The sequence below is a fragment of the Bombina bombina genome, chromosome 11 (assembly GCF_027579735.1).
Source record: "Bombina bombina isolate aBomBom1 chromosome 11, aBomBom1.pri, whole genome shotgun sequence".
In the NCBI taxonomy this organism is placed as follows: Eukaryota; Metazoa; Chordata; class Amphibia; order Anura; family Bombinatoridae; genus Bombina; species Bombina bombina.
In genome coordinates this window covers 28,376,510-28,404,007 of record NC_069509.1, presented here as the reverse complement: position 1 = coordinate 28,404,007, position 27,498 = coordinate 28,376,510, and the positions used below count along the sequence as shown (strand labels likewise).

Genomic DNA, 27,498 nt, shown 5'->3' with positions numbered 1-27,498 from the left:
GTGCACATGTGAAGTAATCAGCTGATCAGTAACTCAGTGGTTACTAACTTGCTCTCACCCATCACCTGATTATGTCACCTGTGGACTGGTTCAGCTATCATTTAAACCTGCCCTGTTGGGGGTGCTTGCGGCCCTCTGTACATGTGTTTCTCCGGCGTATCATATCTAGTGCCTCACCAGCCTCTGACCTCACTGCACGTCACTGATCTGTAGGTATAATCAGATCTCATTACTGTATCACATTGTGTACATATACATGTGTCTTTATCTTATATCTGTAGGTATAATCAGATCTCATTACTGTATCACATTGTGTACATATACATGTGTCTTTATCTTATATCTGTAGGTATAATCAGATCTCATTACTGTATCACACTGTGTACATATACATGTGTCTGTATCTTATATCTGTAGGTATAATCAGATCTTATTACTGTATCACAGTGTGTACATATACATGTGTCTTTATCTTATATCTGTAGGTATAATCAGATCTCATTACTGTATCACACTGTGTACATATACATGTGTCTGTATCTTATATCTATAGGTATAATCAGATTGCATTACTTTATCACATTGTGTACATATACATGTGTCTTTATCTTATATCTGTAGGTATAATCAGATCTCATTACTTTATCACATTGTGTACATATACATGTGTCTTTAGCTTATATCTGTAGGTATAATCAGATCTCATTACATTATCACATTGTGTACATATACATGTGTCTTTATCTTATATCTGTAGGTATAATCAGATCTCATTACTTTATCACATTGTGTACATATACATGTGTCTTTAGCTTATATCTGTAGGTATAATCAGATCTCATTACATTATCACATTGTGTACATATACATGTGTCTGTATCTTATATCTGTAGGTATAATCAGATCTTATTACTGTATCACAGTGTGTACATATACATGTGTCTTTATCTTATATCTGTAGGTATAATCAGATCTCATTACTGTATCACACTGTGTACATATACATGTGTCTGTATCTTATATCTATAGGTATAATCAGAACGCATTACTTTATCACATTGTGTACATATACATGTGTCTTTATCTTATATCTGTAGGTATAATCAGATCTCATTACTTTATCACATTGTGTACATATACATGTGTCTTTATCTTCTATCTGTAGGTATAATCAGATCTCATTACTGTATCACACTGTGTACATATACATGTGTCTTTATCTTATATCTGTAGGTATATTTAGGTCTCATTACTTTATCACATTGTGTACATATACCTGCTTCTTTATCTTATATCTGTCCATAAACCAATCACCAATACTTCGAGAGAACAATGGAAAATTAACATTGTATTACCGTATCTCTTCTATAACCCACTGGGAGTGTAATTTCTTCTACTGGCTGTGTTAACACAGCTTGGTCTCAAGGTAAAAAACTTTCAGGATGGGTGGGGATACCACAGGCTAAATAAACCATTTCAAATGCCAATATATAAGGGTAATGGAAATACTTGTAAACAATTTAATACACTCCAGCAGGTAAAGTGAATCAATGGGAACATATTAAAGGGGAGAACATTTTTGAGTAAACTGTCGCTTTAACAGTGCAACCTTTCTTATGCGTAATGGTTTTATTATGTATTTTTATTGCAACAATGTATAAATGTAACTGCAAGATTCAAAAAATAAATAAAAAACAGCTGACAGAAGCATAATAAAGAGAATGTTGTAAATCTATAAAGTTTTACTAAATAGACAAATGTCACACTTAGGGTCTAGAGATGCATATGGAGTTAGTTATTAAAGGGATTTGAAACCCAATATTTTTCTTTCATGTAATTAGCAAGAGTCCATGAGCTAGTGACGTATGGGATACACATTCCTACCAGGAGGGGCAAAGTTTCCCAAACCTTAAAATGCCTATAAATACACCCCTCACCACACCCACAATTCAGTTTTACAAACTTTGCCTCCTATGGAGGTGGTGAAGTAAGTTTGTGCTAGATTCTACGTTGATATGCGCTCCGCAGCAGGTTGGAGCCCGGTTTTCCTCTCAGCGTGCAGTGAATATCAGAGGGATGTGAGGAGAGTATTGCCTATTTGAATTCAATGATCTCCTTCTACGGGGTCTATTTCATAGGTTCTCTGTTATCGGTCGTAGAGATTCATCTCTTACCTCCCTTTTCAGATCGACGATATACTCTTATATATACCATTACCTCTACTGATTCTCGTTTCAGTACTGGTTTGGCTTTCTACTACATGTAGATGAGTGTCCTGGGGTAAGTAAGTCTTATTTTCTGTGACACTCTAAGCTATGGTTGGGCACTTTTTTAATAAAGTTCTAAATATATGTATTCAAACATTTATTTGCCTTGACTCAGGATGTTCAACATTCCTTATTTTCAGACAGTCAGTTTCATATTTGGGATAATGCATTTGAATCAAAAAAAATTTCTTACCTTAAAGATTTGACTTTTTTCCCTGTGGGCTGTTAGGCTCGCAGAGGCTGAAAATGCTTCATTTTATTGCGTCATTTTTGGCGCGGACTTTTTTGGCGCAAAAAATCTTTTCTGTTTCCGGCGTCATACGTGTCGCCGGAAGTTGCGTCATTTTTGACGTTCTTTTGCGCCAAAAAATGTCGGCGTTCCGGACGTGGCGTCATTTTTGGCGCCAAAAGCATTTAGGCGCCAAATAATGTGGGCGTCTTATTTGGCGCTAAAAAAATATGGGCGTCGCTTTTGTCTCCACATTATTTAAGTCTCATTATTTATTGCTTCTGGTTGCTAGAAGCTTGTTCACTGGCATTTTTTCCCATTCCTGAAACTGTCATTTAAGGAATTTGATCAATTTTGCTTTATATGTTGTTTTTTCTCTTGCATATTGCAAGATGTCTCACGTTGCATCTGAGTCAGAAGATACTTCAGGAAAATCGCTGTCTCGTGGTGGAACTACCAAAGCTAAGTGTATCTGCTGTAAACTTTTGGTAGCTATTCCTCCAGCTGTTGTTTGTATTAATTGTCATGACAAACTTGTTAATGCAGATAATATTTCCTTTAGTAATGTACCATTACCTGTTGCAGTTCCATCAACATCTAATGTTCAGAATGTTCCTGATAACATAAGAGATTTTGTTTCTGAATCCATCAAGAAGGCTATGTCTGTTATTCCTCCTTCTAGTAAACATAAAAAATCTTTTAAAAACTTCTCTTTATACAGATGAATTTTTAAATGAACATCATCATTCTGATTCTAATGACTTCTGGTTCAGAGGATTCTGTCTCAGAGATTGATGCTGATAAATCTTCATATTTATTTAAAATGGAATTTATTTGTTCTTTACTTAAAGAAGTACTAATTGCTTTAGAAATTGAGGATTCTGGTCCTCTTGATACTAAATCTAAACGTTTAGATAAGGTCTTTAAATCTCCTGTGGTTATTCCAGAAGTTTTTCCTGTTCCTGGTGCTATTTCTGAAGTAATTTCCAGAGAATGGAATAATTTGGGTAATTCATTTACTCCTTCTAAACGTTTTAAGCAATTATATCCTGTGCCGTCTGACAGATTAGAATTTTGGGACAAAATCCCTAAAGTTGATGGGGCTATTTCTACCCTTGCTAAACGTACTACTATTCCTACGTCAGATGGTACTTCGTTTAAGGATCCTTTAGATAGGAAAATTGAATCCTTTCTAAGAAAAGCTTATCTGTGTTCAGGTAATCTTCTTAGACCTGCTATATCATTGGCTGATGTTGCTGCAGCTTCAACTTTTTGGTTGGAAACTTTAGCGCAACAAGTAACAGATCACAACATGCTAATAATTTTATCTGTGATGCCATTTTTGATATTATCAGAGTTGATGTCAGGTTTATGTCTCTAGCTATTTTAGCTAGAAGAGCTTTATGGCTTAAAACTTGGAATGCTGATATGTCTTCTAAATCAACTCTACTTTCCATTTCTTTCCAGGGTAACAAATTATTTGGTTCTCAGTTGGATTCTATTATCTCAACTGTTACTGGTGGGAAAGGAACTTTTTTACCACAGGATAAAAAATCTAAGGGTAAAAACAGGGCTAATAATCGTTTTTGTTCCTTTCGTTTCAACAAAGAACAAAAGCCTGATCCTTCATCCTCAGGAGCAGTTTCAGTTTGGAAACCATCTCCAGTCTGGAATAAATCCAAGCCTTCTAGAAAAGCAAAGCCAGCTTCTAAGTCCACATGAAGGTGCGGCCCTCATTCCAGCTCAGCTGGTAGGGGGCAGGTTACGTTTTTTCAAAAGAAATTTGGATCAATTCTGTTCACAATCTTTGGATTCAGAACATTGTTTCAGAAGGGTACAGAATTGGTTTCAAGATAAGACCTCCTGCAAAGAGATTTTTTCTTTCCCGTGTCCCAGTAAATCCAGTGAAAGCTCAAGCATTTCTGAAATGTGTTTCAGATCTAGAGTTGGCTGGAGTAATTATGCCAGTTCCAGTTCTGGAACAGGGGATGGGGTTTTATTCAAATCTCTTCATTGTACCAAAGAAGGAGAATTCCTTCAGACCAGTTCTGGATCTAAAAATATTGAATCGTTATGTAAGGATACCAACGTTCAAAATGGTAACTGTAAGGACTATCTTGCCTTTTGTTCAGCAAGGGCATTATATGTCCACAATAGATTTACAGGATGCATATCTGCATATTCCGATTCATCCAGATCATTATCAGTTCCTGAGATTCTCTTTTCTGGACAAGCATTACCAGTTTGTGGCTCTGCCGTTTGGCCTAGCTACAGCTCCAAGAATTTTTACAAAGGTTCTCGGTGCCCTTCTGTCTGTAATCAGAGAACAGGGTATTGTGGTATTTCCTTATTTGGACGATATCTTGGTACTTGCTCAGTCTTTACATTTAGCAGAATCTCATACGAATCGACTTGTGTTGTTTCTTCAAGATCATGGTTGGAGGATCAATTCACTAAAAAGTTCATTGATTCCTCAGACAAGGGTAACCTTTCTGGGTTTCCAGATAGATTCAGTGTCCATGACTCTGTCTTTGACAGACAAGAGACGTCTAAAATTGATTTCAGCTTGTCGAAACCTTCAGTCACAATCATTCCCTTCGGTAGCCTTATGCATGGAAATTCTAGGTCTTATGACTGCTGCATCGGACGCGATCCCCTTTGCTCGTTTTCACATGCGACCTCTTCAGCTCTGTATGCTGAATCAATGGTGCAGGGATTACACAAAGATATCTCAATTAATATCTTTAAAACCGATTGTACGACACTCTCTAACGTGGTGGACAGATCACCATCGTTTAATTCAGGGGGCTTCTTTTGTTCTTCCGACCTGGACTGTAATTTCAACAGATGCAAGTCTCACAGGTTGGGGAGCTGTGTGGGGATCTCTGACGGCACAAGGAGTTTGGGAATCTCAGAAGGTGAGATTACCGATCAATGTCACAACTGTGGCATACATCAATCATCAAGGAGGGACTCACAGTCCTCTGGCTATGAAAGAAGTATCTCGAATTCTGGTTTGGGCGGAATCCAGCTCCTGTCTAATCTCTGCGGTTCATATCCCAGGTATAGACAATTGGGAAGCGGATTATCTCAGTCGCCAAACGTTGCATCCGGGCGAATGGTCTCTTCACCCAGAGGTATTTCTTCAGATTGTTCAAATGTGGGAGCTTCCAGAAATAGATCTGATGGCGTCTCATCTAAACAAGAAACTTCCCAGGTATCTGTCCAGATCCCGGGATCCTCAGGCGGAAGCAGTGGATGCATTATCACTTCCTTGGAAGTATCATCCTGCCTATATCTTTCCGCCTCTAGTTCTTCTTCCAAGAGTAATCTCCAAGATTCTGAAGGAATGCTCGTTTGTTCTGCTGGTAGCTCCGGCATGGCCTCACAGGTTTTGGTATGCGGATCTTGTCCGGATGGCCTCTTGCCATCCGTGGACTCTTCCGCTAAGACCAGACCTTCTGTCGCAAGGTCCTTTTTTCCATCAGGATCTCAAATCCTTAAATTTAAAGGTATGGAGATTGAACGCTTGATTCTTGGTCAAAGAGGTTTCTCTGACTCTGTGATTAATACTATGTTACAGGCTCGTAAATCTGTATCCAGAGAGATATATTATAGAGTCTGGAAGACTTATATTTCTTGGTGTCTTTCTCATCATTTTTCTTGGCATTCTTTTAGAATTCCGAGAATTTTACAGTTTCTTCAGGATGGTTTAGATAAAGGTTTATCCGCAAGTTCTTTGAAAGGACAAATCTCTGCTCTTTCTGTTCTTTTTCACAGAAAGATTGCTAATCTTCCTGATATTCATTGTTTTGTACAAGCTTTGGTTCGTATAAAACCTGTCATTAAGTCAATTTCTCCTCCTTGGAGTTTGAATTTGGTTCTGGGGGCTCTTCAAGCTCCTCCGTTTGAACCTATGCATTCACTGAACATTAAATTACTTTCTTGGAAAGTTTTGTTCCTTTTGGCGATCTCTTCTGCCAGAAGAGTCTCTGAATTATCTGCTCTTTCTTGTGAGTCTCCTTTTCTGATTTTTCATCAGGATAAGGCGGTGTTGCGAACTTCTTTTGAATTTTTACCTAAGGTTGTGAATTCCAACAACATTAGTAGAGAAATTGTGGTTCCTTCATTATGTCCTAATCCTAAGAATTCTAAGGAGAAATCGTTGCATTCTTTGGATGTTGTTAGAGCTTTGAAATATTATGTTGAAGCTACTAAGTCTTTCCGAAAGACTTCTAGTCTATTTGTTATCTTTTCCGGTTCTAGAAAAGGCCAGAAAGCTTCTGCCATTTCTTTGGCATCTTGGTTGAAATCTTTAATTCATCATGCCTATGTCGAGTCGGGTAAAACTCCGCCTCAAAGGATTACAGCTCATTCTACTAGGTCAGTTTCTACTTCCTGGGCGTTTAGGAATGAAGCTTCGGTTGATCAGATTTGCAAAGCAGCAACTTGGTCCTCTTTGCATACTTTTACTAAATTCTACCATTTTGATGTATTTTCTTCTTCTGAAGCAGTTTTTGGTAGAAAAGTACTTCAGGCAGCGGTTTCAGTTTGAATCTTCTGTTTATGTTTTTCATTAAACTTTATTTTGGGTGTGGATTATTTTCAGCAGGAATTGGCTGTCTTTATTTTATCCCTCCCTCTCTAGTGACTCTTGCGTGGAAAGATCCACATCTTGGGTAGTCATTATCCCATACGTCACTAGCTCATGGACTCTTGCTAATTACATGAAAGAAAACATAATTTATGTAAGAACTTACCTGATAAATTCATTTCTTTCATATTAGCAAGAGTCCATGAGGCCCGCCCTTTTTTGTGGTGGTTATGATTTGTTTGTATAAAGCACAATTATTCCAATTCCTTATTTTATATGCTTTCGCACTTTTTTCTTATCACCCCACTTCTTGGCTATTCGTTAAACTGATTTGTGGGTGTGGTGAGGGGTGTATTTATAGGCATTTTAAGGTTTGGGAAACTTTGCCCCTCCTGGTAGGAATGTGTATCCCATACGTCACTAGCTCATGGACTCTTGCTAATATGAAAGAAATGAATTTATCAGGTAAGTTCTTACATAAATTATGTTATCTTTCATGATTTAGATGGAGCAGCAATTTTAAGCAACTTTCTAATTTACTCCTATTATCAATTTGTCTTCCTTCTCTTGGTATCTTTATTTGAAAAGCCGGAACGTAAGCTTAGGAGCAAGCTTTTTTTTGGTTCAGCACCTGGGTAGAGCTTTCTGATTGGTGTCTAAATGTAGCACAACCCACAGTGCTGAACCTAAAAATAGGCCGGCTCCTAAGCTTGCATTGCTGCTTTTCAAAAATAGATAACAAGAGAATGAAGACAAATAGGAGTAAATTAGAAAGTTGCATAAAATTGCTGCTCTATGAGAATCATGAAAGAAAAAACTTGGGTTTCATATCCCTTTAAGCACAATACCGGCTGCACATCCAGATTGCTGTAAAGCTGCAATGATAATCACATAAGGTGCTTCACAGGCTAAAGCAGTAGGACCCAAACAAACAATTTACCTTCTGCCCGTTGTGATCCAGTATAAACGGCCTGTTCCAGATCCATACACCCTTAGTAATGCTGTCTGCCCCAGCTCTCCACTCGAACCCCTGGAGCAGCTCATCATCTTGTCCAAGGCTGAGAGGTTCTCCCTTCTCCTAAACAGAAAATAAAATTACTCTCTTATATTCCTCCCTTCAAATTTATTCAAAATCCTCCAGAAACAATAAATCTAAGAACCAATTAACCCTTTAGCTGCTGTGCCCATTCACACCACTATGCTGAGCTGATCATGGAACCTAAACTATATATTGTTGTTGTTGTTTTATTATTAAATAGATTCATATTATACCATCATTTTATGTATATTCCCTAATGTGAGAAATCTACACCAGAAAGGTGTGGGGAAAAAAAAAGTACTTATTTTTGTTAAAAATATAATAAACAAAGTTGTAAACAATGGCATTGGAGTTTTTTTTTTTGTAAACTCTACTGTCATAAGCTAAAGGGCCCTCGAGTCTAAATAACTTTGATCTCAGTATTGGGGCTCTCATGAGCGTCTACTCAAATAAATAGACATTTATTTTATAGCGAGGGGCGCAATTACATATACGGCGCAGGCGCAAACCGTGCCGCCCGTAATTTCACCTTGCACATCGGGGTATTACATATACCCCGCCGGCAGCTCATAAAGCGCCGTAAGTCTGATAAACTCGCAATGTCCAGAAATGAGCGTAAATACGAATTTTTGGAGTCGCCAGTGACTTACGGTACTTTAGAAACTGCTGGCACCTAAGAAAAGTATAGAAAATAACAAATCTCCCGTAAAAGTCTAACACGCCTCCCAAAAATAAGCCTGACACGTAAAAACCCCTATATCCGCAATCCCCCCTCTCACTACTAATAATAAATGTATTAACCCCTAGACCGACAACCCCCCACAACGCAATAAGCCTAACTAAATTATTAACCCTTATATCTGCCATCAAACCCACACTGCAAGTAATAACTAAATTATTAACCCCTAAATCCGCCATCAAATCCACACTGCAAGTAATAACTAAATTATTAACCCCTATATCGGCCAACCCCAACATCGCAAACTACCTATTAAAACTATTATCACCTAATCTGCCATTAACCCACAACGCAATAAACCCATTTAAACTATTAACCCCTAAACCGCTAAAGCCCACAACGCAATAAACCTAGCCCCTAACCCCCCCCCCTAACCTAACCCCAGTCATCAGCTCCGCTCCGCAAAGGATGTTCCAGGAAGAAGAAAGAAGAGGTCGTCGCTTGGAAGAAGACTTCACCGCCTGGAACAGGACCTTCTCAGCCGAACTTCAGGACCGGCAGCAACCTGGGGCTTAAATTTAGGGATTTTTTTACAGGTTTTTTTTTTTATTTTATTTTATTTAGATAAAGTGGGCAGTAAAAGAGCTGAATGCCCTTTTAAGGGCAATGCCAAACAAATGCCCTTTTCAGGGCAATGGGTAGTTTAGGGTTTTTAGTGTTAGGTTATTTTATTTGGGGGGGGGTTTGGTGAGTGGGGGTTTTACTGTTGGGGGGGTTGTGTATTTTCTTGTAAAAGAGCTGATTATCTTGGGGCAATGCCCTGCAAAAAGCCCTTTTAAGGGCTACTAGTAGTTTATTAGAGTAGGGGGTGTTTTTATTTTGGGGGGGCTTTTTTATTTTCATAGGGATTAGGTATAATTTTTTAAAATTTGGTAATTTTATTTTTTATTTTCTGTAATTGTAGCTTAAAGGGACAGACAACACCAGCATTTTTGTTGTTTAAAAAGATAGATAATCCCTTAATTACCAATTCCCCAGTTTTGCATAACCAACACAGTTATAATTATACACGTTTTACCTCTGTAATTACCTTGTATCTAAGCCTCAGCAGACTGCCCCCTTATTTCAGTTCTTTTGACAGACTTGCAGTTTAGCCAATCAGAGCTGTCTCCATGGTAAATTCACGAGCATGAGCTCAATATTATCTATATGAAACGTGAACGAATGCCCTCTAGTGGTGAAAAACTATGTAGCGTACCGCTACAGCCTATCAAAAAAGAGGCGTTACCTCTAACTACCAATAGGAAACGGAGGTTCGCCTGTTCACATTAAGCCGCGAAAGAGCAAAACATAGGAGGACGCTCATAGAAGCGCTACAGTGACTCAGAGACACTTCCGATTCTTAACGGACACAAGTAAGGTACCTTACGTTTTTCTAAACAACGTTTTGCCAAACAACTATTTAACCCAAAGGGTGGCTATTTGTATTAAGTTACTATCACTTTTAAAATATCATCATTATTGTTAGGACATTTGACCTAAGGAATTACACATAGGGAGACGTCCCTATATTTTATATGTTTATGTGCAATTTTTTATTTAATGTATTTTATGCTATCTTATGTTAATAGAGCTATTTAGTTCATTAAATGAGACTGTATCTATATTGAACGATCCTTTTTGACCTACCCATCTACATCACTTACTAACACATCCATTTATCTATATACTTAATTTATATTTCTTTTTTTCACACATCCACAAAAGACATCGTTTCACATCACCTTATCTCTCAGAAAATAGAGACACGCTTCACAAATAGCATTTAACTGTCCACATTTGAATTGTCTATATTTACAGACAAATTATTACCTTAAGGTAGACACCTTTTTATAGTATAATCACAAGGATCAAAATATTATATCGGATGTCATAGACTCTCAGACATCTGTATCTTTAATATCGCTGTTTGATTTGAAACACATCAGAGTTACATAAGAGAGAATAAGTTTTTCATGAGATAAACTGAAGTCACTTAAAATATCTCCCCTTTTTTCTGTCTACTTTTTCACTTAGAAAAGTCACAATTAGTTGGTAGGACAAATCCTAGAGTAAAAATTGCGGGCAATGGGTGAAATATACGTGCCGCATTTATATGCGGCTCTGTATATAGGATACCAAAACTGTGCAAAAACCGGCGTTGCCGGCTTTTGCGGGCAACACTGCATATGTAATGGGGCCCGACATGATCACAGTGGCAATAGTGATCACCTGGAGTAAATAAATGTTCATTTAAAGAGGGGCGTCTGGGCTTTAAAACCTAGAGACCCCTATCCTGCAAAATGTTTTTTTATGTATTTATTTAGTTTTTAAATATGCACATAAACTTTCTACCACTAAGACGCACTATTTTTAAAAGAATTGACAATTGCCTTTTTAAACAGTAGGTATTGGGGTTTTCTTGGCCTTAAAGAGTTAAGATTGAGTTGTTTTTTTTTAATACTTTTCCCCTCGTTCAGTTTCTTACTGAAGCAGCTCAGAGTCTCTGGGGTTCAGGAGCTTGGTGACATCGCCACACCCATGTATGGTGACAGCCCCAGATTCTACCAATGAACTGCTCAGCTACCTTGTAAAGGCCTCAATTGCTGAGGGGGGCTGAGATCATCTATAAAAATAAGCCGATATACAATATCAGCAATCTCCTTATATGCAGAGTGCACGTAGAAGCAGAGGCTCACTGCTTGCCTCAAAAAGTATCCAAACACTCACACAGGCTTCACAGCAACAATGTTTAAAAAACAGTAATATTTATTTGCAGAATACAGATCCAACAGAATCCAGCAGCAACGTTTAGGGCTCTCAACCCTTAGTCATGCTATACATTGTTTCCACCTCTTATTGCCTTTATATATCATCCCCTTTACCAACAAGTGCATTTCATCAAAGTCTTAATCACACGCCTCCTAGTGGCTCCTAAAATGTATCACATTGGTAATGCAAATCTTTCACATATATACATACACAGAGAAATTTAAAGAAAAACAGACCTATCATAATCCTTATTCATCCCATCGGGTTTGAGTGCGATTAGGGTAGATATCCAAAATAACTTCCTTCTCTGTAACAAAAATTCCCTATTATCCCCCTCCTAGATCTTTTCACTTGATCAATTATTTCCCATCTTAAAGAATTCCAAAACTTTCAAATTTTTTGCACCAACAGACCACAAATATGAAATTTTGCATGTATAAATATTATAACATACCTATTTGCTGCTTGTAATGAAGCTTCTAAACTTGAGAATAATTAATTTTTATTTTCGGATATTACATAACATCAGACAACCCTCAAATATGGGAGGCGCACAATCTGACAAACTTACCAATAGAAATTAAAATGTTTGCATCTCATTATTTAGCATTCTTCTGACTATGCGCATATCGATTTGTTTACCCACGCATGCGCATATGCGTACGACTCTTCATTTACCCATAAAAATTACCCATAGATCATACTGGTCTGCATGTTTTCCTGCAGTGATGTCTGTTATGATGAGAAGGTTAAATCGCACATGAGCATGGCGAAGAAAATTTGCCATCTTGATAACTGGAGTTAGCGATGTGGATTGGAGGATTAAAAATTATTGCCGGTCAGTGGATTCGGAAATCAATAAAAATTCATAACTAAAAAACGGTTAATATATGAAGCGCTATTGTAATTACAAAATGCACATATTTATAGTGATCTGGCTATTGGAGGTCAATTGTTTCATGGGTTTTGTGTCCCTTTAACAAAATGGTTAATCCCCAAGAAATGGGAGGATACAGAGGCATCTTTATTCCCACATCTAATATTGGATTTGTGTTCCCTTATGCGATCACTTGCTCTCCTAGTAGTCCCTCCAATATAGATCTTGGGACACGGGCACCTAATTAAATAAATAATGTTGCTAGAACTACAAGTAAAGTAATCTCTTATTTTGTAGATCTTGCCAGATCTAGGGTGTATAAAGGTGGCCCTTTTAATCATTAAATTACAGCTGCAACAACCTAGACATGGATAATATCCCAATTTTTTTCTAGTTGTGTATCCATATCCTGTTTTCTTAGAGCCCCCTATATCTGTTTGTACAAATAAGTCCTTAAGGTTACGATTTCTTTTAAATGCCATCATAGAGATTTGTTGAAAACTCTTTATATCTGGATTGCACTCTCTCAGAATGTGCCAATGTCTGTTTATAATTTTTCTTAATTTCTTACTGTGGTGGCCATATCTCGAGACCAATACTAACCCATCATCTTTATATTCTTATTCTTTTTAAGCAAGGCTACTCTAGGGATCCTGATTACCTCCTCAATTTCCTTCATTATAACACTTTCTGGGTAAGCCCTAGCCAAGAATGTATTCCCCATCTCACACAGTCTAGTCTGCAATGTCTCTTCCTGATTAACAATCATTTTGATCCTTATAAGCTGGCTCCTAGGTAAAGAGTTAAGCAACCTCTCAGGATGAAAACTATCATAGTGGAGGAGATTATTCCTGTCTGTATCTTTAGTGTGGATATCACAAACCAAATTATTTCCCTCTCTTACCACTTTGGTATCTAACAAAACCCAACTAATGTTTCATGCCAAGTCAAAGTGAATTTAATGCTATTTGTAGATTCATTTAGTTATTTTACAAATTTATGAAGTGAGTCAATGTTGCACCCCAAATGCCAAACACGTCATCAATAAAGCGCCACCATGTGGCTCCAAACTGTAAATACAACGGATTCTCATAGACAAATTTTTCTTCAAAATTCCCCATGAGGATACATAACTAGAAAAGATTTGGGATTGTATCCATGTCTAGGTTGTTGCAGCTGCAATTCAATGATTAAAGGGGCCACCTTTATACACCCTAGATCTGGCAAGATCTACAAAATAAGAGATTACTTTACTTGTAGTTCTAGCTACATTATTTATTTAATTAAAGGGACATTATAAACTCATTTTTTTCTTTGCATAAATGTTTTGTAGATGATCTATTTATATAGCCCATAAAGCTTTTTGGGTTTTTTTATGTATAGTTTTGCTTATTTTTAAATAACATTGCTCTGATTTTCAGACTCCTAACCAAGCCTCAAAGTTTTATGACAATACCGTCAGCTACCTTCTCCAGCTTGCTCCTGTTTGTGTAAAGGGTCTTTTCATATGCAAAAGAAGGGGGAGGGGGGAGTGTCTTATTTCCCACTTGCAGTGGGCTTTCCAGCTACCTTTTCAACAGAGCTAAACAGAGCTTCGAAGTAAGTTTTTAAACAGTTTTAAACTGGATTTTTATATCAGTATTTGTGCATCTTATTCTTTATAGTAGTGTCAATTACATGCAGTTATATGAAAATAAGTGTATACTGTCCCTTTAAATGCCCGTGTTCAAAGATCTATATTGGAGAAACTACTAGGAGAGCAAGTGATTGCATAAGGGAAGACAAATTCAATATTAGATGTGGGAATAAAGATGCCCCTGTATCCTCCAATTCCTTGGAGGCTAAACATTCTGTTAGTCAGTTAAGATGGAAAATAATTGATCATGTGAAAAGATCTAGGAGGGGGATAATAGGGAATTGTTGTTACAGAGAAGGGAGTTATTTTGGATATCTACCCTAAACGCACTCAAACCCAATGGGATGAATAAGGATTATGATAGGTCTGATTTTCTTTAAATGTCTCTGTGTATGTATATATGTGAATGATTTGCATTACCAATGTGATACATTTTAGGAGCCACTAGATGGCGTGTGATTAAGATTTTTATGAAATACTTGTTGGTAAAGAGGATGATATATAAAGGCATTAAGAGTTGGATACAATGTATAGCATGACTAAGGGTTGAGAACCCAAAACGTTGCTGTTGGATCTGTATTCTGCAAATAAATATTACTGTTTTTTAAACAGTGTTGCTGTCATTGTGCTGTGAAGCCTGTGTGAGTGTTTGGATCATCTATAAAAGTGCCCCCCCATGACAACATCTTTTTGTCATCTGCATTAGGTCACTTAGTATGAAAATGCATCTGATACTGATTATGCGCAAGTACAGGGCACTATTTTTGTTTCATTTTGTTAGTGTAAGTGTTGTATACACGTTTGTACAGCAGTCAAAGTGATTATTGTAATATAGGTAACATACCCTATGTAATCTGTCATTATAAGTATTGTATGGTATTATATACTTATGAATGTGATGGAAATTTGTATAGCACTGCGTGAAATGTTGAGCTTTATAAATAACTAATAATAAATTTCCACTTTTATAACCAGGTCCTGGAAGCACTGATGCCTCCGTGTCAACAGATGTTATGGAACCTCACATCTGACTGCCTTATACAAGTCTAGCATTGCAGAACACCTTCATTTTCAAAGTGTTCTGTTTTCCTGAGATAGCAACCACAATCAGTTGAGTAACGTGTTTCTATTCTCTGCTTAGAAAGTTTTAGAATTAGTGAAACTGTTGAATGCAAGAAATGTCTCCTTACATGATGATATTATACATAGGGATGAGCATCTCAGACTAAGAATAGAAACAGTTTTTGGGGGGGTTCAGTACTAGCTAGTTCCTTAAATAAAGTTCCAAAAAGCAGAAGCACCACAAAGATTATTTTATTCAAGCTCAATAGTGCAAACAGTCAGTAGGTTTCTACTATGGAGCTTGAACAAAAGAAGCTTTTATTTGAAACAGATTGGAGCGCTTCTGCTTTCTGGAACTTTATTGATGTGAGGGCTTTGGTGCAGAGTTGCACCATTTGCTTTTACTTACACAGATGCTGGACTTTTATTTCTAATTGAACTAGCTAGTTCCTTACACATAAGGGTCTTTTAAATGCCTACTAATTAATTGTGCTACCATGTAGCAAAGTGTTGCAGAATTGGCATTTAAGGATCTAACTGTCATACTCAAGATCAATGCCCATAACATAGCATCCTATAGACTCTGGTTGGTGATCTCATTGCAGCAAGACTGTGGCCAGATTACCCACAATACAGTTTCAGTTTTGGAGGTGGAACCACATGAGCTGTGTAACTGATCCTCTTATTGGTTGTTTGCTATTGTGACCTGTTCTGTATGTGTAGTCTCTCCTTCTGATTAAACCCTTTCACACATTCCTTAGGCTGTTCGTGTATACCTATTCTACCCTAATATATTCTACTCCTACCTTTAAGTAGATACGATATGGACACATAAGAGAACAAACTGTATGTGATATGATGCAACTGTAGATAAAGACAAAGCTGGTTTACTCAATGAATGTTGCTATCTTTCTCTGGCTCACTCAGGGTTCAATCATCAAAACTCACCAGCATGGAGTGAAATCATCATGTGACCCTTACATGGTCAGACTTCACAAAAATAATAAAGGGTTGAAACTGTAAGTCCTGGTGAGTGACAAGCTAAAACAGAGAATCTAACAGGGAACAGCCAATGTGACAGGGAGCACCTGGCACTGAAAAATTATTTTTGAAGCAAATATAAATCAAATTGAAGTGTGTTTAACTTGTATTTGCTTCTAGTTTCACATACATGTCTTTTTTATTTATTTTATATAGTGTATTTTGTGACAACCTTGCAACCTTACATTTGGTGAAATAAAACAAGATGTGCAGGTGTAACATGCTTTGAGAGGGCCTCAGACATGTCCAAGGGACACCCTAGTTCAGCCCACTCGCCGAGGATGCCCAACTCATTTTACATTCAAACCTGTGCACTACTGAATAATTTGTTTCAGATTAATCATTCTCTGTTCTGCACTATTCTGTATTCTGTTATTTTAAAACAAACTGAATATGGAATATTCGTCAACATTTACATTCATTTTCATTAAAATCAAATGTAAATGCTCTCTACTCCTCTCACCTTTGACACTTACCTGTAGCGCTCTGGGGAGCCATGTTAATCCTCTTTATCTTCATAGACTCTAGGGCTGCTCTAATGCTCCGATTAGCGTGGATCCCTACCTATTAGCGCTGCCGCTGACTCTGTAAAGAAGGTTGGAATTAGCACAACCCCCCACTGGCACTAAAACAGAATGTACCTGTAGCGTGCTGGGGATCTGATCTAATATTAGTATTAGCACAGCCCTGGAGTCTGTAAAGAAGGTTGGAATTAGCACAACCCCCCACTGGCACTAAAATAGAATGTACCTGTAGCGTGCTGGGGATCCGATCTAATATTAGTATTAGCACAGCCCTGGAGTCTGTAAAGAAGGTTGGAATAAGCACAACCCCCCACTGGCACTAAAACAGAATGTACCTGTAGCGTGCTGGGGATCCGATCTAATAATAGTATTAGCACAGCCCTGGAGTCTGTAAAGAAGGTTGGAATTAGCACAACCCCTCCTGTGCTAAAGGAGAATGTACCTGTAGCGCGCTGGAGATCCGCGCTAATAGGAGCATTAGCACAGCCCTGGAGTTGCACAACCCCTCAATTGCACTAAAGGAGAATGTACCTGTAGCGCGCTGGAGATCCGCGCTAATAGGAGTATTAGCCCAGCCCTGGACTAAGTAAAGAAGGTTGGATAAGCACAACTCCCCACTTGCGCTAAAGAAGAATGTAGCTGTAGTGCGCTGGGGATCCGATCTAATAATAGTATTAGCACAGCCATGGAGTCTGTAAAGAAGGTTGGAATTAGCACAACCCCTCCTGTGCTAAAGGAGAATGTACCTGTAGCGTGCTGGGAAACCACTCTAATATTTGCACAGCCCTGGAGTCTGTAAAGGTGGAATCCGTTGTGGATCCGTGCTAATAGGAGCAATAGCACAGCCCTGGAGTCTGTGACAAAGAAGGGGACAAGCGCGGCTCCCTAGTGGGCTACGAGCAAGTAATACACCTAATTTAAAGAATAATAAAATATATACTCATGAATTACATTCATTATTCTTTAAAATTAGTTAGGGCATTAATTAGATATAGGTTTAGCTGAAACAAAACACATTTTTATTACAGAATGAAACAAATGCATGTCCCTTCTTTCAATTTTGTTCTTTTTAGTATGATTTTATATTCCCTTTTACTTTAAATATCATTTGTACAGATAATACTTTATACATTTTTTCTCGTTTACCAAATAAGTATTTTACTGCATAACTTAAATTGGCATTTTGATGCGTGCTTTTTATGACTTTTAGTGCATACTAGCAGCTAGATTACGAGTTTTGCGTTATGACTCAAAAAGCATCGTTATGGCCCATAATGATGCTTTTTCCTTAACGCCGCTATTACAAGTCTTGTCAGAATAGCTGTACTGCACACCTTTATGGCCGTCACACAACGTCAGTACCGCACTTTAAGAAAAGTCTTTTCTCAATGGGACTTCCATAGCGCTGCTATTACAAATTTTGCTGTGAGGCCAAACGGTGAGCGTTACAGCCTAAAATGACAAGATCCGTACAGCCATCTAAAGTCAGTAGTTATGAGTTTTATGCTACAAAGCTGTTACATAAAACTCATAACTAAAGTGTTACAAAGTACACTAACACCCATAAACTACCTATTAACCCCTAAACCGAGGCCCTCCCGCTTCGCAAACACTAAAATACAATTATTAACCCCTAATCTGCCGCTCTGGACATCGCCGCCACTTAAAAAAATTATTAACCCCTATTCTGCCGCTTCCCAACATTGTCACCACTATAATAAAATTATTAACCCCTAAACTGCTGCCCTCCCGCATCGCAAACACTATTTAAATATTATTAACCCCTAATCTGACGTCCGCCCACACCTCCGCTATAATAAACCTATTAACCCCTAAACCGCAAGCCCCCCACAACGAAATATACTAAAATAAATTATTAACCCCTAAACCTCTGGCCTCCCACATAACTACATATAAATATATTAACCCCTAAACCTAACCCTAACGTAACCCTAACCCTAACATAACCCTAAGCCTAAGTCTAACCCTAGCCCTAACAACCCCTAACTTAAATATAATTAAAATAAATCTAAATAAAACATACAATTATTACTTAAATAATTCCTATTTAAAACTAAATACAAACTGACCGATAAAATAAAACCTAAGCTAGCTACAAAATAACTAATAGTTACATTGTATCTATCTTAGGTTTTAGTTTTATTTCACAGGTAAGTTTGTATTTATTTTAACTAGGTAGACTAGTTAGTAAATAGTTATTAACTATTTAATAACTACCTAGTTAAAATAAATACAAAGTTATCTGTAAAATAAAACCTAACCTGCCTTACGCTAAAACCTAACATTACAATAAAATAAAATAAATTAATAAAATACATTTATCTAAATTACCAAAAAAATAAACACTAAATTACACAAAATAAAAAACTAACTTATCAAAAATAAAAATGAATTACTCCTAATTTAATAGCCCTATCAAAATAAAAAAGTCCCCCCAAAATAAAAAAAACCTAGCCTACACTAAACTGCCAAAGAAATCAGCTCTTTTACCTGTAAAAAAAATACAAACAACCCCCCAACAGTAAAACCCACCACCCACACAACCAAACCCCCCAAATAAAAACCTATCTAAATAAACCTAAGCTAACCGTTGCCCTGAAAAGGGCATTTGGATGGGCATTGCCCTTAAAAGGGCATTTAGCTCTTTTACTGCCCAAACCCTAAGCTAAAAATTAAAACTCACCCAATAAACCCTTAAAAAAAACCTGACACTAACCCCCATCGATCCACTTACAGTTTTCGAAGACTGGACATCTATCCTCATCCAAGCGGCAGAAGTCCTCATCAAAGCCGGCAGAAGTCTTCATCCAAGCGGGCCGAAGTCCTCATCTAAGCCGGCAGAAGTCTTCATCCAGACGGCATCTTCTATCTTCATCCATCTGGCACGTAGCGGGTCCATCTTCAAGACATCCGCCGCAGAGCATCTTCTTCTTCCGATGGTCAATGTAGAATGAAGTTTCCCTTTAAGGTACGTCATCCAAGATGGCAGCCAAATAGGAATTAAAGGGGAAAAAATCCTATTGGCTGTTGCAATCAGCCAATAGGATTGAGCTTTCATCCTATTGGCTAATCCAATCAGCCAATAGAATGCAAGCTCAATCCTATTGGCTGATCTAATCAATCAGCTAATCAATCAGCTCAATCAGCTCAATCCCCTTTAATTCCTATCGGCTGATAGAATTCTATCAGCCAATCGGAATGTAAGGGACGCCATCTTGGATGGCGTACCTTAAAGGGAAACTTCTACGTTGAACATCGGAAGAAGAGGATGCTCCACGCCGGATGTCTTGAAGATGGACTTGCTCCGGGCCGGATGGATGAAGATAGAAGATGCTGTCTGGATGAAGACTTCTGCCTGCTTAGATGAAGACTTCTGCCCGCTTCGTTGGGGGTTCTGCCGGCTTAGATGAGGACTTCGGCCCACTTGGATGAAGACTTCTGCCGACTTCAATGAGGACTTCTGCCGCTTGGATGAGGATAGATGTCCAGTCTTCGAAAACTGTAAGTGGATCGTTGGGGGTTAGTGTTAGTTTTTTTAAGGGTTTATTGAGTGGGTTTTCATTTTTAGCTTAGGGTTTGGGCAGTAAAAGAGCTAAATGCCCTATTAAGGGCAATGCCCATCCAAATGCCCTTTTCAGGGCAATGGTTAGCTTAGGTTTATTTAGATAGGTTTTTATTTGGGGGGTTTGGTTGTGTGGGTGGTGGGTTTTACTGTGGGGGGGTTGCTTATATTTTTTTTTTACAGGTAAAAGAGCTGATTTCTTTGGGGCATTGGTAGTTTAGTGTAGGCTAGGTTTTTTTTATTTTGGGGGGGCTTTTTTATTTTGATAGGGCTATTAGAATAGGAGTAATTCAGTTTTATTTTTGATAATTTTGTTTTTTATTTTGTGTAATTTAGTGGGGGGGGGGTTGTAATTTAGATAAATGTATTTTTTTAATTTAATTTATTTAATTTTATTGTAATGTTAGGTGTTAGTGTAACTGTTTACTAACTAGTCTACCTAGTTAAAATAAATACAAACTTACCTGTGAAATAAAAATAAAACCTAAGATAGCTACAATGTAACTATTAGTTATATTGTAGCTAGCTTAGGTTTTATTTTACAGGTAAGTTTGTATTTAGTTTTAAATAGGAATTATTAAGGTAATAATTGTAAGTTTTATTTAGATTTAATTTTATTATATTTAAGTTAGGGGGGTGTTAGACTTAGGGTTACGTTAGGGTTACGCTTAGGGTTACGTTAGGGTTAGGTTTAGGGGTTAATATATTTATTTAGTGTTAGTGATGTTGGAGGCCAGATGTTTAGGGGTTAATAACTTTAGTATAGTGGAGGCGACATTGGGGGCGGCAGATTAGAGGTTAATAACTGTAATGTAGGTGGCGGCAATGTTAGGGGCAGCAGATTAGGGGTTAATAAAATTATGTAGGTGGTGGCGATGATAGGGGCAGCAGATTGGGGTTAATAAAATTATGTAGGTGGCGGCGATGTTAGGAGCGGTAGATTAGGGGTGTTTAGACTGGGTTTTTATGTTAGGGTGTTAGGTTTAAACGTAACTTTTTCTTTCCCCATAGACATCAATGGGGCTGCGTTACGGAGCTTTTGTTTCCACGATCGCAGGTGTTAGGCTTTTTTTTTAGCCGACTCTCCCCATTGATTTCTATGGGGAAATCGTACACAAGCACGTCAAAACACCGATTTTATTTGGGTGAAGCATGGAGCTCAACGCAACCATATTGCCAGCGCAAGCCGTTTTTTTTCAAAACTGTAATAGCAGCGCTATGAAAGGTGAGTGATGAAAATAACGTACATGATATTAGCGAGCCATAACGCCATAACTTGTAATCTAGCCGTAGATTAATAATGTTTTACTTAGTGCTTTCAATAAAATATTTATAGACATAAAACGCAAAAAATGTATTTCATGATTCAGATAGAATATACAATTTTAAACAATTATCTTATTTACTTCTATTATTAAATTTTCTTTCTTTTCTTGTTATCCTTTGCTGAAAATCAGGAAGGTAAGTTCAGGAGTGTGCACGTGTGTGCAGTATTATATGGCAGCAGTTTTATAACAATGTTATACATTAGCAAGAGCACTAGATGGCAGCAGTTTATAATAATGTTATTCATTAGCAGGAACACTAGATGGCAGCAGTTTTATAACAATGTTATACATTAGCAAGAGCACTAGATGGCAGCAGTTTTATAATAATGTTATACATTAGCAAGAGCACTAGATGGCAGCAGTTTATAATAATGTTATTCATTAGCAGGAACACTAGATGGCAGCAGTTTTATAACAATGTTATACATTAGCAGGAGCACTAGATGGCAGCAGTTTTATAACAATGTTATACATTAGCAAGAGCACTAGATGGCAGCAGTTTTATAATAATGTTATACATTAGCAGGAGCACTAGATGGCAGCAGTTTTATAACAATATTATACATTAGCAAGAGCACTAGATGGCAGCAGTTTTATAATAATGTTATACATTAGCAAGAGCACTAGATGGCAGCAGTTTTATAACAATGTTATACATTAGCAAGAGCCCTAGAAGGCAGCAGTTTTATAACAATGTTATACATTAGCAAGAGCACTAGATGGCAGCAGTTTTATAACAATGTTATACATTAGCAAGAGCACTAGATGGCAGCAGTTTTATAACAATGTTATACATTAGCAAGAGCACTAGATGGCAGCAGTTTTATAACATTGTTATACATTAGCAAGAGCACTAGATGGCAGCAGTTTTATAACAATGTTATACATTAGCAAGAGCACTAGATGGCAGCAGTTTTATAACAATGTTATACATTAGCAAGAGCACTAGATGGCAGCAGTTTTATAACAATGTTATACATTAGCAAGAGCACTAGATGGCAGCAGTTTTATAACAATGTTATACATTAGCAAGAGCACTAGATGGCAGCAGTTTTATAACAATGTTATACATTAGCAAGAGCACTAGATGGCAGCAGTTTTATAACAATGTTATACATTAGCAAGAGCACTAGATGGCAGCAGTTTTGCAACAATGTTATACATTAGCAAGAGCACTAGATGGCAGCAGTTTTAAAACAATGTTATACATTAGCAAGAGCACTAGATGGCAGCAGTTTTATAACAGTGTTATACATTAGCAAGAGCACTAGATGGCAGCAGTTTTATAACAATGTTATACATTAGCAAGAGCACTAGATGGCAGCAGTTTTATAACAATGTTATATATTAGCAAGAGCACTAGATGGCAGCAGTTTTATAACAATGTTATACATTAGCAAGAGCACTAGATGGCAGCAGTTTTATAATAATGTTATACATTAGCAGGAGCACTAGATGGCAGCAGTTGTATAACAATGTTATACATTAGCAGGAGCACTAGATGGCAGCAGTTTTATAATAATGTTATACATTAGCAAGAGCACTAGATAGCAGCAGTTTTATAACAATGTTATACATTAGCAAGAGCACTAGATAGCAGCAGTTTTATAACAATGCTATACATTAGCAAGAGCACTAGATAGCAGCAGTTTTATAACAATGTTATACATTAGCAAGAACACTAGATGGCGGTAGTTTTATAACAATGTTATACATTAGCAGGAGCACTAGATGGCAGCACTATTTCTTGTCATATAGTTCTCCAAACATGTGCACACTACCTATTTAAATATCTCATCAACAAAGAACAACAAAGGAACAAAGAACATTTCTATAATATAAGTAAATTGAAAACTTTTTAAAAATTGTATTCTCTATCTCAATCCCTTTAACTTGCTTATTGCATTGCGTTCTACAGTGTAACATATGTGTCTCTCTTCTGCATACAGAAATCTAGGTTACCCCGGTTACCCCCTTAACGAGATATACAGCTACTATTTTACAGATCTGTGAAGTACCTCATAACACTGATGGATCTTTTTACATTACCTGAGTGGTGAACTTCAGAAAATCAGTCCTTAGAGTTAACCCAGCTGTTTATAGGTTTCCTTTACCCTCATAGCTACTATCCCTCTATCTCACTGGGTTTCAAACCTCAGACCTCCCTAACAGGGCAAATTCTGAGGATATCTGAACTGGAGCACTGGTGAAATAATCAGCTGATTAGTAAACATGGTTATTTTACCTGCTCGTACCCAGGGTAATTCTGAAAACCTGGCCTGCTGGGGAGGCCTGAGGACAGTTTTGAAAACCAGTGATCTATTCCCACCTCACGTCGTTCGGAATCTATATGTTCCTCTACAGTATCCCTCACCTGGCAGTGTAGTACTCTCAGGATAAAGTTCATGAGGAAGGATTTGCCCCGGCGTTTCTCCCCTATCACACATATCAGGCACACTGGGTAATCAGAGATCTCACTGCGCAGAAAACAGCTCTCTAAAGCGGCTTCGTCCAACTGTAGATGACCAGCTCCATCTGTATACACCAGCTGCACTGCACAAGCTGGAGTCTCCTGGAGATAAATGAAATGAGAACTTGTCATATGACCTGGTAGCTTAAACTGGAGGGATCAGAGTCTTAACTAAACCTCATTGGGCCCCCATCTCAACGGCACCTTTTCTGGCTGTTTGAAATCAGCAGAAACTGAGCCACAAGCCACACATTAGTAAGAGGAGCTTCTTCTAAGTGTCTGTGAGCTGTCCTTCCCCTTTGGTTAGTCTCTGCCAGACTATAGATATTCACTTTTGTATCCTGTACAAATATGGTGGTAGGTTTTTCTACATGACCAAACTGTCAGCCATCTTGGAAACCCTGCCACCATATTTACAAAGGCAAATCCGGTATTCCTCACACTGTGAGCCCTGTTTTCTCGGGGTGGGGGGGCAGAGGGGTCAGGCATGATGCAGGTGAAACGTCTACCCCGCCAACCTGTTTCTGTAGCAACACCAATACTGACTGCAGTGTCAGGCCCAGTCACAACTGCGACCTCTGAGACCCTGTAGTTCCACCATCTCTCCATTTCTAGTGAATCCGCTGCACAGAATTAATTTGCAAATGGCAATGGAGACTATATCACCCAATGCCTTAATTAATTTACTCTATGTGAAGCCTTATCTAAAATATCTTGCGAGTAACATATCAAGGGAGATTCCACTGAAGTAAAACATTAGTTAATATATATAGAAAAAAACAGTAAGAAATATATTTAGAACAAAACTTAAACTCAAAATGTACTTTCCTGTAAAAAGCTTATTTATCAATATCAAAGGACATTTTGCAATAGGCTTTCATTATTTTTGTCAAATAACTGGTCTTTCCACAGCCCCAGGAAGGCTGCAGGAAATTCAGCAGGATTCAGAACTCTAACATAGCTACATGGCACACAGTGATTGTTTGATCAGCTCAGGAGCTGACTTATAACTGCCTCTAGCTGGTCACAGCAGATGTGATAAGATAGAGGATTGTCAAGGGGTATATCCCTGTATTACAAAACAATGCACATTTTCCTAACAAAACAACAGTCTTAAATACTTTAAAACATTTATGTAGTATACCAATATTTTGCAATGTAGTGCTTAATTGCTGATATATACACTCTATGCATCATAATTTCTTGGATGTCCCTTTTTGCTTTTTGACAGAAAGTGAATCTACTCACAGTTAATTGGCTTTAATAGCTTTACACTTAAAGGGCCATAATACCCAAATGTTTAAACACTTGAAAGTGATGCAGCATAGCTGTAAAAAGCTGATTAGAAAATATCACCTGAACATCTCTATGTAAAAAAGAAAGATATTTTACCTCAAAAGTTCCTCAGTAGCCACCTCCCATTGTAAAGGATTTCTAAGCAGCATTTTAGTCTGTCCTGGGACAGCTTAGGGGATGAGCATCGTGCACTCTCATCTTATTTCACCAATCAGGTAAAGGAAGTTTACAATGAAATCTCATGAGAGTTAAGTGAAATCTCATGAGATCACAGTAAGAGTTCATGACCTCAGCACTGCTGATGCTGATTGGCTGCTGTTCATTTCTTCATTTTTTTAAATTTGTTTACCTGCAGCTGGGAGCAGCTGAGTATAACTTTTTACACAGAACTTACTCTGCTGAGCTGAGGAGATTGTGAGGTAAAATATCTTCCTTTTTTACATAGAGATGCTCAGGTGATATTTTCCTGTCAGCTTTTTACAGTTATACTGCATCAGTTTCAAGTGATTTAGCAGATGAGTATTATGTCCCTTTAAAGGGACAGTAAACCTTAAAAATAATGTTATATAATTCTGCACATAGTGCAGAATTATATAACATTATTTAGGTGATATAGCCATAAAAGCCTTTTTTACAGTTTAATTAGCTAAAATACAGCGCTTTTACAGACCCGCTCTCTGCTCTCTGCTGAGCGGGTCTGTAATATTCAGTCAGCGCATCGGGCCAGCTGTATAGTCACAGCCCGGCCCGACCGCGCCATAAGACTAAGTGCAGCTCGCTCCTGTCACGATGCGCTGACTGAATATTACAGACCCGCTCAGAAGAGAGCAGAGAGCGGATCTGTAAAAGCGCCGTATTTTAGCTAATTAAACTGTAAAAAAGGCTTTTATGGCTATATCACCTAAATAATGTTATATAATTCTGCACTATGTGCAGAATTATATAACATTATTTTTAAGGTTTACTGTCCCTTTAAATACTGTAATATGTTAGAGCATTTCATTTTAGCACTACCAATTCTTTGTAGGAGTTAAACACAAAGCTAAAGTACCACATGGGAGCCAGGGAGAACTGCTTGTTCTGAGCAGATATGCCAATTAGCAACATCAGATGCATCATAAGGGCCCTTTAAACAGGTTTTTAAAACTAAAACTTTGTTTTGGTAAACAAATGTGCAATAACCATAATTAGTATTATTTATTATTATTATACTTTATTTATAAAGCGCCAACATATTCTGCAGCGCTGTCCATGGGTACAATTCATGTAAATAAGAGAATGATATAAAACGTGTAAGACACAATCTGACAAACACATACAGGTAAGGGCCCTATTCCCGTGGGAACTTACAGTCTAGAAGGGTAGGAGGTGAGGACTGGAAGAGTGAGAAAGAAGTTAATACAGAGTTAGTAATATACGGTATATAGTATAAGCACAAACACATGAGCACCTACAGACATGCTTGCATGTTATAAGCCCAGCATTCAGTCAGTTTGCTACATGTGTGTGTTAAGCATCTGTAAGTAAAATCTCACCCTGCTCTGCTCTTCTTTCACTACCAGTTGGACCTTGGTCACCAGATTCCGCAGCCTATGGACGGGTATAAGTTGATCTTTGGGGCAGATCTTCCTGCACTCTGGGCAGCGGTAACCCAGAACCTGCGGAGTGGCCCAGTAGTCGCTGATACAGTTAGTGCAGAAGGTGTGTCCGCAGGCGATAGAGACCGGTTCATTAAGCTCGCTGAGGCAAACAGAGCAGATTATGTCCTCTTCTAGCTTAAAGAAGTTGGCAGCTCCCTCCTTAGGCATGGCAGACCTGGTACAGATAAAGCACAGGATATTACTCTCAGCTACATCCCCACATGTAACCATGCACAGTCACTTACACACAGCTACATGCCTTATCTCAGCACTGATACCCACATGTAACCATGCATGCACAGTCACTTACACACAGCTGCACGCCTTATCTCAGCACTGATACACACATGTAACCATGCACAGTCACTTACACACAGCTGCACGCCTTATCTCAGCACTGATACACACATGTAACCATGCAC

The 27,498-nt window shown here is 37.9% G+C and overlaps 1 protein-coding gene across 6 annotated transcripts in view; it reads right to left on the bottom strand.

The window, feature by feature from the left end:
* Positions 1-27,498, bottom strand: part of LOC128642401 (RING finger protein 112) — a 135,324-nt gene that overhangs the window by 69,277 nt on the left and 38,549 nt on the right. For all 6 annotated transcript variants that reach the window (XM_053695159.1, XM_053695164.1, XM_053695160.1 and 3 more), the window contains 3 exons: positions 26,972-27,251; positions 24,045-24,242; positions 8,031-8,168 (listed from right to left, as the gene is read on the bottom strand). In XM_053695159.1, coding sequence (XP_053551134.1) covers positions 8,031-8,168; positions 24,045-24,242; positions 26,972-27,251 — 616 coding nt within the window. The remainder of the gene's footprint in view (positions 1-8,030; positions 8,169-24,044; positions 24,243-26,971; positions 27,252-27,498) is intronic.